Source organism: Halichoeres trimaculatus, unplaced genomic scaffold (genome assembly GCF_033239565.1).
Source record: "Halichoeres trimaculatus isolate MK-OKI-2021-1 unplaced genomic scaffold, fHalTri1.1 fHalTri1_scaffold_19, whole genome shotgun sequence".
NCBI lineage: Eukaryota > Metazoa > Chordata > Actinopteri > Labriformes > Labridae > Halichoeres > Halichoeres trimaculatus.
In genome coordinates this window covers 19496871-19516070 of record NW_027437197.1, presented here as the reverse complement: position 1 = coordinate 19516070, position 19200 = coordinate 19496871, and the positions used below count along the sequence as shown (strand labels likewise).

Here is a 19200-nt window from a genome sequence, read left to right as displayed (position 1 = left end):
CGTCTGCGGGTGAATAATTAAATGTGCCGTCTTTATTTGATTTGGTGCAGTTCTCTGGACGTAGTTTTCTGGTTCTTTTATTATGAACTGGGTCTCAGAATCAGCAGTCTGTGCTTTTTTTGGTTTGGGAGGGTTTCTGATTTATTGATACATGTTTATATCCTGGTCTGTCACAGTCTGGTAAGTGTCCACGGAGAAAGCAGTCATGAGCATCGAGTGACAGTTGTGTGTTTGAATTGCTCTCTGGGTTCACGCCAGATTTCTCCACTAAAAACATCTGTCCCACAAATATCTCTCCACTTGCTGATCTTTTCTGTCTACATGCTGCTATTACACAAACCTGGGAGCCATTGACCATCTGTGAAAGTGATGCTATTTTGTTAAAAAATGCGTTTGTTGTCAGTCGACAAACCATTACACTCCACAGTGCTTCTGCACCCAAGTTGTGCGCACATCCGGTGTTGTTAGTAAACATAGAATCCCTCGATATATCGTTATCACTATTGATATCGGCTGATGTTGGTCATTTTTTTTTACATATTGGTATCAGCCAATGTGTAAAAATGGGCTGATATTTACTTATTAGCTGCCGGCCATTTTCAGAGCATCTTGAACAATCTCTCAAGACTCAAACAATCTTTTTTTCTATGACTATGTAAACACCAAAACTACTTAAGAGAGAACCCTCTTCTTTTACATCTCTTCCTGTTTTTGATCCAAAAAACAGACAAAACATACTTTTTTGATCACGTTCATCTCAGGTGCTAGATCCTTTTATCCTCTCCATGGTCATTTTTTTCTCAGGATCACGCCGCTCTTTCTTTCTGAACTACCTGGACACATAATCTCAAATTGATTTTTAATTTTTTTTTCCGATATCGATATCTGTAAATATTGTTTATCAGCCATAACAGCAATATTAATATCAGATATCCGTATCAGCCAAAAATTTCCTATTGGTGCATCCCTAACAGATAACTGAGAGCTGGTCTTAGTTATCAAAGAGTGTTATATCAGTGATCCTCTGTGCTGGCAGTGCCACTCATCCTCCTCTAAGACAGAAAATTAAGTACATTGCCGTTCCTCTCGCCCTCACTGCTTGACTTCACTCTGTTATGGATCACAGAGTTCTGGCTTCAGGCTGCATAAAGCAGGGTCATCATGAAAAGAACATGAGCCCTCGAAACCTCGAAACAAATGTTCAGATTTCTGTTATAATCCTCTCTTGATTTTGATAAGCTCTGACAGGAGAAACCTTTGCTGAATATTACATATATTACAAACGATCACGGGGTGAACTGGATCGTTTCCATCTCAGCCTGAGGTGGTTTGTTTTCACGGTGCAGAAATCCCCGAATGTCTTAAAGCAGGTGCTCTGTGGAAACGCAGGTATGAGTTACACATGCCCTGGATGGACAAGGTTTTGCTAATGCCTCGCAGACATGTCTGGTCTCCACACACTCTGGCCCGGCTTCCATGAGATACCAGAGTCTGGCTGGCGCCACCGTCTCCAGCTGAGCCAAACAAGATGAGCTGGCCTGGTCTTCTACACACTCAGAGGTGTCTCTTGTCTCATATTTACGGCCCCTTTGACCCTTCTCTCCTGACCAGAAGGCATTACATCATTGACCCCAATTCAGACCACGGCCAAGACATTTCAGCACCCTTTACTGTCACTGGAATCTGCACCTGACTTGATCTATTTCAACCCATAAGGAGTGAAGAATGAGAGATTCTCAGAGTATTTGTTGTGGATTTGTTTGTGCATAATTTGGCATATCATGACAGGCGGTAACAGCTGCTAAAGTATGCTGTGCACTCTGACGGACGCTGTGATGATGAAACCGGGGTGACCTGATTTATTAGTGCACAACCGTCTGCAGGGGAGTCACAGGAAGTACTTCCATAAGGTTTTTCTGGGGACTTGACACAAGAGGCACGGAGCAAAAAAGACGCCCCGAGCCCATCTTTTGGAAGTGGGCGGAGAGTCTAAAATAAAATCAGCTGTCACTGTGAGCTCGTTGGACAGAGTTGAACACATACTGGAGCTGGTCTCCAACACTGACTGGGATTTGCTTTCGGCTTGGAAGGACCCTGCAGGCCGGGGGTGCTGTGGCCTTTGTGTGGGATTTCTACCTGCTGAGCTCGTGTTTTCATAATTCAAACCACACCTGGTAGGTGATCAGCAGAGTTTGTGCCTTTGTGTTGAGAATATGGTAGAAATATTGGAACATTTTTTTATACTTGAACCCAGTTTAAATGATTATAGTTTTTCTGGTTAATGATGCGATTCATAAAGAAACCTCTTTAAGATCTGAGGAGGGAAACATGAAAGGCTTTCCCAGAATTTATGATTCTGCCCCGTTAGAGAGTGCAAAACGTTCATTTGGAGTAACATCTGCTGTGATTGAAATACTAAATTGAATCAGTTTTTCTGCCTTGGAGATAGAGATGATTTATTCTATTAACAGGTTTCCTGTTTGCACCAAGGCCTGAACCTCCAGGTGCTCTCTAAACCTCCATCCTCATGGCTTAGGGAATACCGAGGAGTTATCTCAGATATTGGCCAACTGCATCATCAGTGCACTCCATACAGAAATAAAGCCTTGACCTAAAGCTTTCCCCTATATTTCCATGAGAAACATGACCCTTCGCGGTTAAGTTTAAAATAGGAGTGATTTATTTTAGCGAGTACATGGCGCCGGGATTACTTCACTTTCTTGTTATTCGAGCTCTGAGCTCGACCTGACGTGTCATGAGATAGCCTTCGACTGTTGACAGATTTTTTTCGGCAGCAAACTGTGGTTCCTTCTGTAATAATTCACCGTCCTTTCATCTTAACTCTGAAGGCCTTCACTGGAATTGTCTGTAGAGTGGAGGTTTTTTCTTGTTAAAGCTTGAAAATTCAAAGTTTTACCCTGAAAGATGTGATGGTCGTTTCTCAAACGGTTTTCCTTGAAGACTTGTGAAATAAATATTCCATATCCGTCTTAATGGACTGATAGGTTTACACAAACATGCCCCTCATTCCTCTAAGTCCAAAATAGATCATCCAGGGGGACTGTGGCAACAAATCAAGAATGACAAAATAAGTATGCCAATTTAAAGCAGGTAACTGAAGGGCATTGCACCAGTTAGAATTTAGAGGGTAGTCCTTCAACGCTAGATTTGCACAACCAGCACATTTTCAGAAAGCTAAAGATTTATCACTTAAGTGCACTTTGAAAAGATTTTGTTTTCAACTAATTTTCTGTTTTTACTCTTCTGTATCAGTTGCTATGCTTTGATGAGATCTGTGCATTACAGCCAAGTGTAAGAGTAGAAGTCAGTTTCGTCTCAAACCACTCATCAGACATGGCTTTAAGTAGTGCTTATTCACCACACATCAAGGTAGATTATGAAAGCTTTAAGCATGCCATTAGCCTTGAGAGTAATGCCTCTCCAACATTAAAACAGTCTGGATTCATATTTCAGCCCATAAATTGTATCAGCACATTTATATCTAAAAGAAACTGGGGTGTGAATACTTTGAATTCACAAACAGAGACATAAACGTTGAGTCAGCAGCAGGCTGGATGCGAAGTCTGCAGGTGGGAAGAGTTTTGTGAGTTGAAGGTCTCACTGACTGTCGTTAATGCAACTCCAGACATCAACATTGATGATTATATCAAAGGGTCAAAAAGTGGAGATCTAATAAATGCTAGTTCTACTTTCTGGGTGTTTCTACTTCAGTTAAAACTGTAGTTTATGAGTTATCCGCCTGTTTTGAGGAATCATATCTTGATTATTAATTCTCTGCCATATTCAAGCTCATTTGGTTTACATGTGCATTCGCTGTGTCATCTACTATGTAATGAATTGTGTTAGAGCAGAAAAAATACCTCTCTCATTGGCTCACAACTAAAACAAAACAGCAGTATGTGTGTGTGTGTGTAGACCAGTAACATGATTAGAAATCTAAAAATGATCAGAAAATATTGTGTAACAAAAGTAAGCAGCATTTTCTCTAACGGTTTATTGGCTATCTGTGCTGTAGCTGCTGGCAGCGCAAGTTTAACCAGGGCAGGACTTCCTGAAAGAGATTTAACTCAGAGGAACCGGATTCACTCTGTGGACTCAGAGGTCATCCCACTGACCAACTGTGAGGCCATGTACCAGGCAGCTGTCTCCAAGCGAGCAGACAACACCATCCCCAGCGGGGTACTATAGCTCGTGCATGGACATGAAATGTATCAGCTCAAACACACAGCTTCACTCCTCAGCAGAGCTCCGTGCATTCAGACCAACACTTCATTTACGGCATTGTTTTGCTTGCTTTCAATCATTATGCTTATAGTCTTTCGCTTCTGCAGAACCTCTAATGTTGCACAGTGGCCAAGCTGCATCGAGAGGGTTTTGTCACCATCATTGTTGGTGTTGTCATGCAGTATTAGTGGAGGTGATGACAGTTTTGAAGCAGGGGGAAGGGGGTCAGTAGTCTTGCATAGACATGGTTTTAAATAGAACAGGGAACATGAGACCCCCCTCAACGGGAGAGAAAATAGAGGAAGGTTGCAGGAAATGTTAAGTATTTTTGGCTCTACTTTGAAAGAGCTCCACCATTTGAAACTATTACATAAACAGGCTATTATGTGTGTTTATGTGTTTGTGCGAGAAACAGAGAGCAAACTGCATAGAGCATTAGCCTGACAGCAGCCCGCACCGCATGCATTACAGGCAGAAGAGCCCTATTAAGCATCAGTTTGATTTCAGGTCGTGTCAGAGAGGAAGCAGCTAATGATATTTCCTGCTTCATTAGGTCATGGAGGAGTCGGAGGTCTGTTCCCTGCCTGGGGGACTTGCCAGTGTGAGGAAGCAATTTGAGACCCAGGAAACTGCAACTTCCCACAATGTAACCCAGTTCCACTTTCATCACAGAACCGTGCAGGTACACGCCAAGAACACACTGAGCATGCTAAGAGCATGACGGAGAGGATTGTGATCAGTCGCTCCCCTCCTGAGCCTGAGCTTGTTAAACCTTCAATAAGAATCTCTGCAAGTAAAGTATGTGCTGAATATTAACTCAAAGGCTTGTATTACATCTGATCCAGCCAATACTGGAGCAAAGTGTGTGGGTTAACACGTCTTACTCGCCTTTTCCGACAGCTTTCATGAAAACCTCCTGGGCACTTTTATAGCACTCACACTGAAGCTCCGTTCAGTAGACAGAAACTTTGCAAAGCAATGGGAAAGAATGTCTTATTTCCTAGTTTTCAATGTGAACAGCTTGACACATTCTTTGTCATCGCGCCTCCGTCTGCGATTAGTCATTTCAAACTGCAGAGAGCAATCTGTTAGAGCATCTTCTCTACATGCTACGCAGTTGAGTACTATTAAGCTTTGACTGGCGGAGAGGAGTGAGCTCGAGTTTGTGTCTCTGACAAGAGGAGCAAAGAGACAAAATGAGACCAAAAGAGTTATCTGTATTCATGCTTGCTGTGTGTGTGGCAGAAAGGCTCGTCCTAAAATGCGTGTGACAACCACTGTCATTTCTTCACAGGAAATGTCAAACTCTGAGGTGACGGTGTCAGGCGGCAGCAGGCAGGTCTTCCCAGGCAGTCAGCAGCTCAGTGTCAACCAAGAAACCATGGTACGTTTTTTCCTCTGTAGTCCTGCAGGGTGTGTGAAAACACTTCAACAATGAGCTGAAGGCTGTGACTGCTTTGTTGAATAAAAAATGCAACAGATTACTATTAATCAGGTTTGGAACAACTTTCCAAAGTAATCTGAAAGTTAAGGCTTTAATAAGATTGTAATGGAGTATAATACATTCTTTCCCTTATTGAACTCATAGATGTCATATAGCAACAATGCCCTAGAGTCCAGCTTTGAAAACCATCAGGATGAAACAGGTTAGTATTTGTTATTTTTCCTCTTTTCCACAAACTTAATCTAAAAAAAACCTGAAGGCCTGCCTTTACAGTGATGTCTGTGCTAATCTTTAGAAGAGGAGTTTCCAAGGTACACAACAAAAGAGCTGAGGGATCGATTCGAAAGAACGATAGAGGAGGCTGCTCCACAGAAACCTATGAGGGTAAGTGTTTTCACCTTACTCATTTGAGGTTAAAAAAAGAAATATGAGGAGAACTAATGTTATTTTAATGGGTTTTATATAGGTAATAAATGCAAAATCAGAGCTATTCAACAAGTTGTAATCCTTCAGGTTTTTATCCTGTCTGATTCAGCAAGAGCATATCGAGTCTAGAAAAATACCACAGTAACGAATCCTTCGACCAATTTGTGTGCCTTCTGTGCTGTCAGACAAACTCAAATAAGAGTAAGATTATAAAAAAATTAAAGCCTGGTTTAAATTCATGCTGCAGACATCCGAGCTGGAGATGTGCAGCTCTTTTATTCAACGGATCACTGTGGCTTCCATTTCTTCCTGCCCATATGCTGGGGTAGAAGTCAGACGAAGCAATGAACTGCTGCCTTTTCTTTACATACTACATGGCAGAGAGATCTGCAGTAAGTGATTTGTTCAGCTGTTAAAAGATAAGAAACAGATTCGAGTGTACAGGAGACACCAAAAGCTAAAAAAAAAAAAAAAAAAAGTTGGGGCTTTAAGTGGATGAGCTATACAGTGCAAAACACACACACACACATATATATATAAATATATATATATATATATATATATATATATATATATATATATATATATATATATATATATATATATATAAAAGGTACCTAAACATGGTACCTTTTGAATCTTCATGAATCGATAACTGGTACTTAAATCTTAAATCATAACTCGGTCGGTACTTAAAAAAGTACCTAGACCGGTACCCATCCCTACTTACCATAGGTGGATTTCTTGTAACATTTAATTCAGAAGACCGTCTTTGGTTTACTATGATTTGAAGTAATAGCTAGTTGAGAGGAGAACTGAATTAGAAGCATAAAGAGCCAAAATTAAAGAAAATAGCAATGCTAGGAAGCCTGCATCATCTTCTGTGAATAGTACAGGGATGATCATTTCTGGGCTTTCAACAGGCTTCTTTGATAAAAGTCAGAGGGATTACAACTTTAAGTCATCATAGTGATACTTTGATGTGTATGCCAGTAGAAAAAAAGGGAATTAGATTCAGTACTAGCAATCTTTGAAAGATAGATCTATTTGTATGAATATTTATGTTTTGAGATTAAATTCCTACATTTGATGCCAGTTTGTTAAAACAAGAGTCTAAGTAGTGTGTGTAAAATGCTGTGATGTGCAGGATTTGAATGTTTTTACCCACAAATCCCCTTTCTTTTCCTTGAAAAGATTGAGCGCGACATCAATCGATCTAAATGGTCCACAAATGTGACACAAAGCAACACAGTGACTAGTGAGGTGCGTGAAGCTTCTGCCATCCAGGCAGCAGACAATGCATCAGCTGCAGTGATGGATTATGAGGACTTTCCGCCCCCGCCAGCTGAGGATTCTGACTATCTGCCACCCCCGCCTCCAGACTTACTACAAATGCCATCAGAGAGTCAAAACATGCCAGCCGACAATTACTCACCTGAGCCTCCAGAACCAGCAAACTCCTCCAAATACCCACTCAACAGAGAGGCTTACTTCAAGCAGAGGAGTATGTACGAGCTCAAACGCCTCTACAAGCACATTCACCCTGAGGTTAGAAAGAACATCGAGAAGGAGTTTGAGGTTGACTACAATGAGACAGAGAACAACCACGTACAGGGCCAAGAGTATATGTATGAGGATGAAGGCGAGGGTCCAGATGATGATGAAGAATACGGGGAATGGGAAGAGATTCTACCTGGGGACGTGCAGTCCATGCGTTGGATGTTTGAGAACAAGCCACTGGACTCCATCAGAGATGAAACTCTGGAGGATGATGATGAAGACAACACGATAAGTCAGCAGGAGATGATTCTTGGGAAAGATGTGAAACGCACAGCCTGGATGTTCGAGACGAAACCAATGGATGAGCTGGGTTCACACAACATCAGCTCGACTGAATACAAAAACAAATTCAACAAGTTTGATAAGGGAGATGTTCGTGCTGCGGCGTGGTTGTTTGAAACCCAGAAGATGGACACTCTGAATAAAATGCACAAGGACGAGGATTTGACAAAAGAGATTGTGTTCACAGAGGAAGATGGAAATGCTACCATTTACATGATCGACAATAAGTACATGGAAAGTCTGGGACACACGGAGACCATTGATGAGAGCAAGCTGCTGAGTCTCAGGTCAGTGTTAGAGGAAATTAACGGAGAAATGAAAACTGTCACAAGCACTTTTGACACTCAGTTTAAATGCATCATTATGGGACAGTCGAGCCAAATGTTGGAGATCAAGTCTGTTCGTAAAATCGAAACAGAGTTGGAGAACTCCATTGCTTCACGTTGGCTTTTTGATACTCAACCCTTCGACATGACAAACAGAGACAGTTCCTCTTTGAAGCTTGTGTGTAGCCTTTCCATGGAGGATAGCAATAAAGGAGACTGGAGCAGGTGGCTGTTTGAGATAAAAACTCTGAACTCTCTCAATGAGTGGGAAAGCTCAAAAATAGAGAACAAAGAGATCATCGGTGCTGATGTGCGCAAACACTGCCTAACATTTGAAACCCAGCCAATGGATTCTTTAAAGGATGATGCCAATGCCAGACCCCAGTCTCTTGAAGAAATTATCGGGGGCAATGTTAGATCTGCCCGCAACTTTTTTGAAAGCAGCCCTCAAGCCGTGAGAAAGGCTGGGCCTGAGGTGGGAAAACTTCAAAAGGCCAGGGTGAATGAGGAAATGAAAGGGGACGTGAGACACCAAAAGTGGCGCTTTGAGAGCCAACCTCTAGAGCACATCAGAGAGGAGAAGAAAGAGGTCACTCGCACTGTGAATATTGAAAACGACCTCACACAGGAGGATGGCACGAGCTGCAAGGCAGATGTTCGTAAGAACTGCTGGGTATTTGAAACCCAGCCAATGGACACTTTAAAAGACGACTCAAATGCAAGGTCCCCGACAAAAGAGGAAATTATTGCAGGTAATGTAAGATCAGCCAGACATTATTTTGAAACCGCACCTTCTGAGGAGTTGAAGGAGCTTGCAGAGGTGGGCAAATTGAAAAAAGCAGTAACACTTGATGAGGAAAGGGGCGATGTGAGACATCAGAAATGGAGATTTGAAAGCCACCCCCTGGAGCAGATTAGAGAGGAAAAGAAAGAGGTCGTTCGAACAATCGACCTGGAGGAAATTGATAAAGTGGATGTCTCCAACTACAAGCAAATCTTTGAGAGCACTGATTCTAACTGGAGGGATGAATCTCAAAGGATTCAGATCGAGGGTGTAACAACTGGTTCTGTGAAGTCAAATAAAAACCTGTTTGAGTCAACTCCTATGTACGCTATGCAGGACAGCTCAGGGCACTTCCATGAGGTGAAAACAGTGCGTCGTGAAGAGATCGTAAAAGGAGATGTAACAACATGCAAGTGGATGTTTGAGACACGGCCAATTGACCAGTTTGATGAGACTATTGAGAAATACCAAATTATCAAAGGTATATCCAAACAGGAAATGGAGTCTGGTGATGTAAAAACTGCTAAGTGGTTGTTTGAAACCCAGCCTCTTGATGCCATTAAGTACTTCAGCAATATTGAAGATGAAGAAGTTGTCGGGATGACTTCAAATCAAGAAATAATGAAGGGGGATGTGAAAACCTGCAAGTGGCTATTTGAGACGAAACCAATGGACATCTTGTACGAGAGAGCCGAGATGAAGAGCGAAAATGAATCTGAACAAGTGCAAAGGGGAGATGTGAAAACCTGCACATGGCTTTTTGAGACACAAGCCCTGGATACTATCCACGATGAGACAGAGACCATTCTGAAAACAAGCACTGTGAATCAAGAGGACATCAGAGGAAAAGATGTGCGAACAGCTTGTTTCCTTTTTGAGACAGAGAATATGGAGAACCTGACCGGGGGGGAGCCGGGGTCTTTTAAACGTGTCACTGAGATAGACATCTCCTCTGGAGACGTCTCGAGGATGAAGTACATTTTTGAGAATCAAACATCCGATATCATGACTTCTACATCTGAAGAAGTGCGGCGAAAGCTGAAGACAGACCAGACTGAGGACATACAAAAAGGAAACGTTGTGAACTGTAGATGGCTGTTTGAAAACCAATCAATAGACACAATACATGATAGCCAAGAAGAATTCATTAGTGGCCGGACAATTAACGATGTGCAAGGAGGGGATGTGAATAAAGGCCGTTTCATTTTTGAAACCTGCTCCTTGGATAAGATTCAGGAGACATCCTCTGAGACCAGCGCCGAGCAGATGAAAAGGCAAAAGATCATCCGAGACGAAGAGGAAAAGGGGGATGTAAGAAATTACACTATGATGTTTGAAAATCAGCCGCTCTATGCTATTCAGGACAAAGAGGGCCTTTATCACGAGGTCACCACTGTCACCAGCGAAGAGGTTACAAGAGGCGATGTCGTCGGAACACGCTGGTTGTTTGAAACAAAGCCCCTGGACGCCATCAAGGACACAGACGAGGTCTATATTATCAAATCTGTTACACAACAAGATGTGCAGAGAGGAGACGTCAACTCTGCCAAGTGGAGGTTTGAGACGCAGCCTCTCGATAGGATCGCCGAGGAAAAGAAAGTTTTGATAAAAACTGTGGATGACATCCAAGGGGGCAATGTCAGGATGAACAAAGATCGGTTTGAGTCTGACGCTCTGGCTCAACAATCTGTTAGAACGGTTAATGTGAGTGAAATACAAAAAGGGGATGTCAGGTCTGCCAAATGGAGGTTTGAAACCCAGTCAATAGACAAAATAAGAAGCATGAGCTCTGAAAATCTCATTGAAACAGTTAAAAAGGAAGAGGTTGCTAAGGGAGACGTTAAGCATTCAGTGTGGCTCTTTGAGAAAAACCCTCTCGACCATATTAAAGAGGTAGATGAGCAAGAAGATCACATAGCCGTCAATCAAGAGGAGATCTCCAAAGCAGATGTAAAGACAACGACTTGGCTCTTTGAAACAACGCCGTTTGACAACTTTAATGAGACAAAAATGGAGAAGACTGAAATCCTGGGCAAGAGTATAAAGGGGACTCTGGAGGAACTCTACAGTCAAGAAATGGTGAAGTCAAAGGGAATTCTCATTGAAGCGGATGAAATTGGCGACATTAGGATGGCTAAGTACCAGCTAATGAATAAGCAGTCACCGGAGATTCAGCGGGAGGAAGTCATCAGGGGGGATCTGCAGACTATAATGATGAACCTGCTGAACAGACAGGAAAGAAACGAGCGGCAGGTCATCATAGATTCAGAGGAGAAGGGTAATATCAGTTCAACTGTGCAGCAACTGTTCAACCAAGAGCGAGACAGCAGTGTTGAGAAAGAGGAAGTAATTCGAGGCGACATTCGAGAAGCCATAAACAACCTTTTCGATGAGGGCGGGATGGCTAAACATGGGATACTTATCCAGGAGGACGAGAAAGGAGACGTGCAGATGACGATATACTCTCTTCTCCATCAAAAAGAGAATACAGGTGTTGAAAAAGAGGACATTGTGAGTGGGGATATAAAGAGTGCTCTCCAAAGATTGGCCACTGCAGACAGGGCAGATCAGGGAGTGAAGATACGGGTAGATGACACAGAAAAAGGAAATGTCAACTTTTACTCAACCTGCATTGAATCTGGAGCGCTAGATTACCTCAGACAGCTTCACGTAGAACCTGATGAGGCTCAATCAGACGAAACAGAAAAAGAGAAAATCATCGGAGGCAATATCAAGGGCACCAAACTCATCCTCAGCAGCAATCGTTCGCAAATTGAGCGAACAGTTGAGGATGTTATACCCGGCGATGTTCACAACACGGTGAAAGTTTTCATGTCTGAGCCAACGGTGTCACTGAACAACCTCCAAAAGGAGGAGATAGTTAAAGGAGATTTGAGAGCCGCTTTGAACTCGCTGTCTGTCTCAGCAAATCAGACAGTCGTTGTGGAGAAAGAGGAAGTGGTGAAAGGTAACATTCCCAAAGCACTGCGGTGCCTGGAGAGGGCTCAAAGGCGGTACAAGGAGGTAGAGAAGCCAGATATCGTACCAGGAAATATCAGAGGCGCCATGAGATCTCTTGAGAAATCAGCAACAACAAGAGTTGAAGCTGCTGTCGACGATTTAGTTTCCGGAGATGTGAAGGCCTCTCTAAAATCACTGGAGCTAGCCAAGCGAGCGGTGAAGGAGGTTGAGAAGGAAGAAATTGTGAGGGGTGATATCCGTGTAGCAATGCAAAGTCTCCATGACGCCTCCAGTGAGAGGAAAACATGTCAACAGGGAGCAGATGTTCAGGGGGATGTCCGAGGGACAATTCAGCTCTTAATGGAGGCTCCATCTTCACCGAGGCTGCAAAGGAGCCTGAGCCAGGAGGGTGAAGTGAAGGGTGACGTGAAGATGTCAATACGGTCGCTCTATGAGACTCAAGAACAAACCCAGCTGGAAAAGGAAGAGGTGATCAAGGGTGACGTCAAAGGCACCATTAAATCATTGATGGAAACAGCTCAACGTGAAACTCCTAAGGTCAGACTCGGAGCATACAGGAGAGTCAAAGTGAAGCAGGGCCCTCCGGTGAAAAACCTGAAGACTGATGCACAGCGAAACATACAGAAGATCAAAACAGCAAATGTGGTGGAGGCATCGCAAGAAAATCACTCTGCAACTGAAACAGTGAAAACAAAGTCCAGTTCAGTGCAACAGAGCACTCAAAAAACAACAACTGTGGTGGAGCATAAAACTATCACCCAAAACCACGGCGTCAAAACTTTGAAGACGGAGTTCCGTAATCTCAAGTCCCATCCAAAGGGAATGATCAAAGTAGATAAAACCAAAGTAAAAACAGATGTTATAATACTTCCACCAAAGGCTCAAGAGCACGATCTGCCTCTCCCACCTCCCCCTCCACCCGAAGTGGACACTGACCTTCCTCCTCCCCCTCCTCCTCCTGCCACCTCTGTCGACTCTGACATGGATCACCTCCCTCCTCCACCGCCTCCTCTCACCAGTGAACAGGACTTCCTCCCACCTCCTCCACCTCAACGGGAGCTGGAAAATATTCCAGCACCTGCCAAAGCCAAAAAGATGACGGTTAAAAAAGTGAAAGCTCCGGTTGTTCACCCGGTACCAAAACTTGAACCTAAAGTGGAATCAACAAAAACCAAACAGGTGGAGGTGAAATCAGAGAAAGTGGTGGAAATCAGTCAAAACCAATCCAAAACAACAACAACCAAAACTGTTTCACATAACTTCCCTCCCCCTCCTGCATCACCACAACCTCTAAAGAAGGTCTACGTTGCTCCTGTGAGATTCACCCCTCCGCCCTCTCCTCCACCTTTCATGAGAAGCCAGATGAGTAAATTCAACACCCCGTTGATAAAAGCAGAAGAGAAATTCCGGAAACTGAGGGAAGGAAATACTCCCCCGACCACTCCATCACCCACTTTCCTCCACGACTCGGTCACAGCCGCTCTGGAGATGCTTTCTAACAAAGATGTAGAGCAGTTAAATAACAACACATCACAAATCACACAGCAGAGAGTGGAAAATATGCCTGTGTGTGTTCATTTAGACTCCAGATCAAGTGATCTATCTAAGGATAGCGTGGTCTCTAACACGGTCCAGAGCAGCATCAGTGCGAGCCACGGGAAAGTCCGCTCAGAGTCGACAACTGTCTCATTTCAGAAGACCTCATCCGTCTCTTCTGTTAGACAGCAGACACATACCACCTCGCAGAAAACCGTTTCTGTTTCTTCCTCCAAGTCTGCTCAGTCAGTCGTAGCTGACAAAGCCCAGGTCTCGATTATGGATGTCACAAAAACAGAAAACATGGCGACAGGTCCCAAAAATCAGAAACCAAAAGGATCGGACAAATCTGAGGAGATCAAGGAAGATAAAAAACATGCTGATGAAGCCTCTGTCACGTCTGAGGAGAATATTAAACAAAGCAAAAACATGAAAGAGTCCAAAACAGCACAGCGTGATAACAAGAAGAAAACTGATCACTCTCCTCCGAAGGTCAAAGAGAAAACTTCTGATCAACCACCACAAACTGAAAAGGCTGCAATGAACACCAACGGGAAAAAGGGGAAAAAGAACAATAAGCAACAAGAGAAGCAAATTGAGATTAAAACATCCAATGAGGCTGAGAAAAAGACTGTTTCCCAAGAAGTCAAAGTGGATGTGAAGGAAGCTCCTGAGGTGAAAGTGATCAGTGCAGCTAAAGAAGTAAAGACAGAGTTAAAGCAGGGGACTACAGCAGTTACCCCTTCTCCTGCAGCTACGTCCACACCTTCTGTCTCTGTTAGCATAACAGACATCCAACAAGAAACTCCAGCTCCTGCAAAGAAGAAAAAGAAATCCAAAAAGTCGAGGCAGCAACACGTAGAGGTTATAGAAAGCAAGACAGAATTACCTGAAAAAGACCACCAAACTCAGGTGACAATAGCAGCCACCCAAATTCACAAAAGTGTAAAAGAAGAGAAAGTAGAAGTCATTACCACAGACAGCAAAGACGATCAGAACTCCCAGCAGCAAAAAGCAGCTCAGAAGAATGGGAAGGGGTCTCAAAAGAAGAAAGGAACAACAGCTATTCAGCAGAACGTGGAGGAACCACAGGAGGAAAGTAGGACTGTGCCAATTACAGTGACAGGCAAGGCAGTGGAAAATGAACTGGTTAAGTCCACAGTGAGGGGAAAAGAGGATTCTCAGAGGGGGGGCAGCCAAGTCTTAATCTCTCACGTCTCAGAGATGCATAAAGTTTCAGAAAAGAGTCTTTCAAAAAGTGTGAAGACTCACTTTGATACAGATCCAAATTGGCTCTTAAGTCAGAGAGAAGAAAGTGAGACAATGGAGAAGCACGAGTGTGAGCCAGTTTCAGAGCAATCTGTTTCTGGTGCTGCAACACCAAGAATCTCCAAGATAAGCATCGGGTCGGCTAAAGTCGAGAACCAGACGAAGAAGACCGTCCATGAGAGAAGAAGAGACGAAGTGAGTCAGAGCAAGTCTGCTGAGCTTGGCGCTCCCTTGCCATTGCTGAGAATGCGTTCACCCTCCCCGACGTTTATCACCATAGAGTCCACACGCAGGACAGACTCGCCTCAGAGAGTCACTCCATCACCCACCCTGCTGCACAGGCCGCCAACACCTCCCACACCACCGCCACGCAGGTGTGACACCCCGACATCCCGCCTCACAAGAATCACACCTTCTCCGACCTTCGACCGAGCTGAAAATTTGCCTCGGCTCAAAGATGCTACAACGAAACTGTCCCGTGGTGTGACCCCACCACCGGTGCTGCCTCAGCAGATCTCAGAGAAGAAGTCAGAGATTGTGGAATCACCTGCGTCATTCCAGCGGCAAATTAAAATTGATACTCAACTTTTGGAGGCTTCAGGGACTTTGATTACCACAGAGAAAGCCAAGAAGAGTTCATCTGTTGAGGCTCAGGGGGCTGATGCAAGTTGTGCACATGATGAAAATAAATTAGAGATGGCAAACGAAATACAAAGCCTCCCTGAGATGCCATTATGCCCAACCGAACCAGACTTTGGTGAAGATTCGGATGATTCAGAGCCATCAACGGCATCTTTCAGAGATAAGAGACACTTTTTCGAAGCAGCTCAAAAAGCTGAAACTAATAAGACCTACGTGCGAAAGGAGCCCATCGATATCCCTGAACGTCTGGGACCAGACATGGAGGAGTGTGAGGAGGAAAATAACAACAAAGAAATGGATGAGCTTCCCAGGGCAGACTTGTCAGGCCTTGTAAACAAATTTGAGTCACCTGAGGAAAAATCATATATCAAAAAAGAGCTTATCCCCCTTGCAGAGCGGCTCCACAATGACGCTGAGAGCACAGAAGAGAAAGCAGACATCCTGGAACATGAAGTGCCAACTTTTGACATCCATGCTATTAAAAGTGTTTTTGAACTGGGTGAGCAAAGTTCCCCTCTCAGAGAGGAGAAAAGGAATCAGGAGGAGCCTGCGTCAAGCCTGACTGAAACAACAGTCGACACTTTAAAGGGGGAGAGTCCTCAGGAGACAAAGAGAGGCTCACGGCATGGCACCCCCCTCCCTCTGTTAAAACACGATCTGGAAACTGTTCCAGCAGAACCAGCAGGCTTCTCTGAAACCAAATCAATCACCGAACATTTCTCAAATGTTGATGAGTTTGGTAACAAGGTCACAGGAACGAGGACGGCCGTCACTGAGCACTCAGAGAGCGTGTCGACTGAACACACTCCCTTCTCCTACGCTGATGCTGTGAAAAAAAAAGCTGCTGCGGTGAGGAGAACAGAAACCTATGACGAAGACGCCACGGAGAACCTGCTGAGAAACTTCCACAAAACGTGGACAGAGAGTGAGACGGTTTTCAAGAGTCTTGGCTACACTGTGTCTGAGGAGACGACATCGCAGGTTGTGTCACAGCAGACAAAGATCGTCTCATCTGGTAAAAACCTTCACAGCAGATTCCCGTGGCATGGACTGTGGATGGCTGGGTTTGCGTGTTGTCTGATGCCATGCTAACATGGTTTTGCTGATTTGAAGCAAGGAGGCTAAGTGTCCTAACTGCAACACCTTCCTTATTTAAGCACTTTGGCGTGGTAGCATTTAGGTTTTCAATTACTGCTAAGATGGGTTAGTATGATGGTATTTTTACAGATTTTGGTCCTTGGCCAATACTTGACTGTTGTAGAAGAGTCTCCATCAGATTTCACGACAACAGATTCAATGATGATTCTGTTTTCTCAGGTGAAAACCAAGGTGGTGGAACAGTCCATTGACTGGAACTCCCTTCCACAGAGCCAAAGCATTAGCAAGGCTAATGAAATGAACAATGACTTTAGCCAAGTTTCCACCAAGCAGTCCGGTTTGGTTCAGCACGGTTTGGCAGTTTGGTACATTTAAGCCTGATACCGTTTGCGTTTTCACAGCAAACTGTGCCCTCTGGTGGTAGGCAGCGTGTAAGCTGGATGCCGAAAGCCGCATCTGTTAAACAATAGCATGACGCTGTAGCAGCGTGACACAGTGTACCCCGCTAATAAATCCAACGAAGAAGAAAAAGGCGACACAGTAAACAAAGAGCATAGATGGTAGAAATGCAGCATTTCGTCCTCTCTGTGATTGGCATGTAGCTCTTTGATACAAAGAACAATCAAACTTTGTTTCAGAGAAGTCTGTGTGCCACCAGGAGAAATGCAGCCGCTGTTGCACGGTAAGTGACGATTCTACCGACCAACCAACAGTCTGCAGTGTTGTAGCTCCACCTTCCGAGAGCGGATCAGTTCAGTCTGGCACCCATACGAAAGGGTCTCAAAAAGTGGGACGGCTCGTCTCGGTTATTTGGGGATCTGTCCCAGGATAAGTCAGTGGAAACGCCACAAAATGTGCGCCGTACCGAGACGAACCGAACTGGTCTGCTTGGTGGAAACGCGCTATTAGCTCTCAACCAACCTTACATTCAGTACACAGCTACTTAAAATGATGTCAGTATCAAACCTTAATTAAAAAAGAAAAAACAATTAAAATCATCATTTAGAGGCAACTCAACCAAATCTTTATAAAAACACTCTGGTATTTAGTTAGAAATTATCGATAATGATGACAGCCAAAGGTTGGTGTGAATAAAGCAAAAAGAGTCTAATTGATCGTCATGAGCTGTGCAGTGTTTCCGTTTTCTCATGAGGCCGTCCATTAGCTGCCTACAACACAGCAAGCCTTTAATACACATTTCCAGTGGAAAAGTAGAGGAGAAGCTGGCTGCGAGTTTGCACTGAACCGGATAATAGCTTATTTTTACTTTTCACAAACACTGCCACAGTGCAGTGGAGAGATGCATTGATACCTGTGCCAGAATATGTGTAGATAGAAAGAAATATAAGTCAAGTAGTTTTAAAAACGCTGAGTTATTTCCTGTCATGACCAATGCTTTTGTATCATTTGCCCAAATATATGCATGATATCCACACGTTGTGTTTTGTACTAATGAGATTGATGTTGTTGCATTGTGAGGCTTTACAAAAGAAGTGTGCTTTATGTGCAAAAATGTGAAAAAGAATAGATGATAAAAGATTTCTTTTTTATCTCTTCTGAACAGGTTCGAGTGCCGAAGTCAGAGCTATGCACGGTTTGCCGGAGGAGAGCATATCCGATGGATGCTGTGATAGTGGACAAAAAGAAATACCATAAATCCTGTTTCTACTGTGAGCACTGCAGAAATAAACTGAGGTAAAAACTAACATCACAGTGATCAATTTAATGCCTCTGTTAAAAGTGGTATGGATAGCTATTTGATGATTTGAATGCTGTGTCAAGACAGAACTTTCATTTCTCTTCCAGCCTAGGAAATTACATCTCCCTCCATGGACATTTCTACTGTCTACCCCATTACAAACAACTCCTTAAGTCCCAGGGGAACTATGATAATGGACTTGGGCAGAAACCTCCTGCAGGAAGTGTTGAGCCTGTCCCCTCAGATGACAAACTTGAATGGAGATACTCTGTGAGCAGCCTGAATTCAATAGACAAAACACACATTGGTGAAAATGAAGGGGCAAAAACGTGTGAAGAAAGCAAACCGCCCTTCAACAGAATATCTGTAGTATGGCCCCCGCAGGCCAATCCTCCGAAGAAAGCATTTAAAATAGAGGAAGACATTCAGCTAAGTAAACCTCAGTGGCCCCCTCCAGACAGCTCCCCAACGTCAGCCAGACACCAACACAGAAAGGCTGTTCCCAGGAGTGTCCTTTGAAATAAAGTCACCCAACCAGTGTAGTCAAATAAATCCAAAGACAGAGCTCGAGAGAAAAGGTGGTGGAAGAAGATGTTAAGACTGAATGTTCCTGGTTGTGCTGTTAAAGGAAGTGTTTGATGAAGGTCATACTGACAAGTGAGTTTAAAAGGAAGGTGTAAAGTGAGGATTAGAGAGGTAACTGTATATACTTGTAAATGGTGTGTAGGTAAAGGGTAAAGCAGGTTGTAGCTGTGATAGGAAGTTGAAAAAGGGTTGGTGTGGAAATGGTTTAGAAAGTGTTTTTTATGTCCAGTAGTCACATTTTTTGGTTGAAAACATCAGGAAAAATCTATCAAGTGAAAAAGTGACTGCGAGTGAAACATAATGTTGGTTTCACGCAGCTTTT

General features: G+C 43.6%; 1 protein-coding gene across 1 annotated transcript; it reads left to right on the top strand.

The window, feature by feature from the left end:
* The first annotated feature begins 3958 nt into the window (after nt 1–3958).
* Nucleotides 3959–18535, top strand: xirp2b (xin actin binding repeat containing 2b). Its single transcript, XM_074695397.1, has 8 exons — nt 3959–4200; nt 4799–4927; nt 5540–5629; nt 5834–5891; nt 5985–6073; nt 7310–16511; nt 18159–18289; nt 18401–18535. Exons 1-7 carry the CDS (start codon nt 3964–3966, stop codon nt 18248–18250), a joined length of 9897 nt encoding a protein of 3298 aa, XP_074551498.1. The 5' UTR covers nt 3959–3963; the 3' UTR covers nt 18251–18289; nt 18401–18535.
* Nucleotides 18536–19200: the final 665 nt, after the last annotated feature.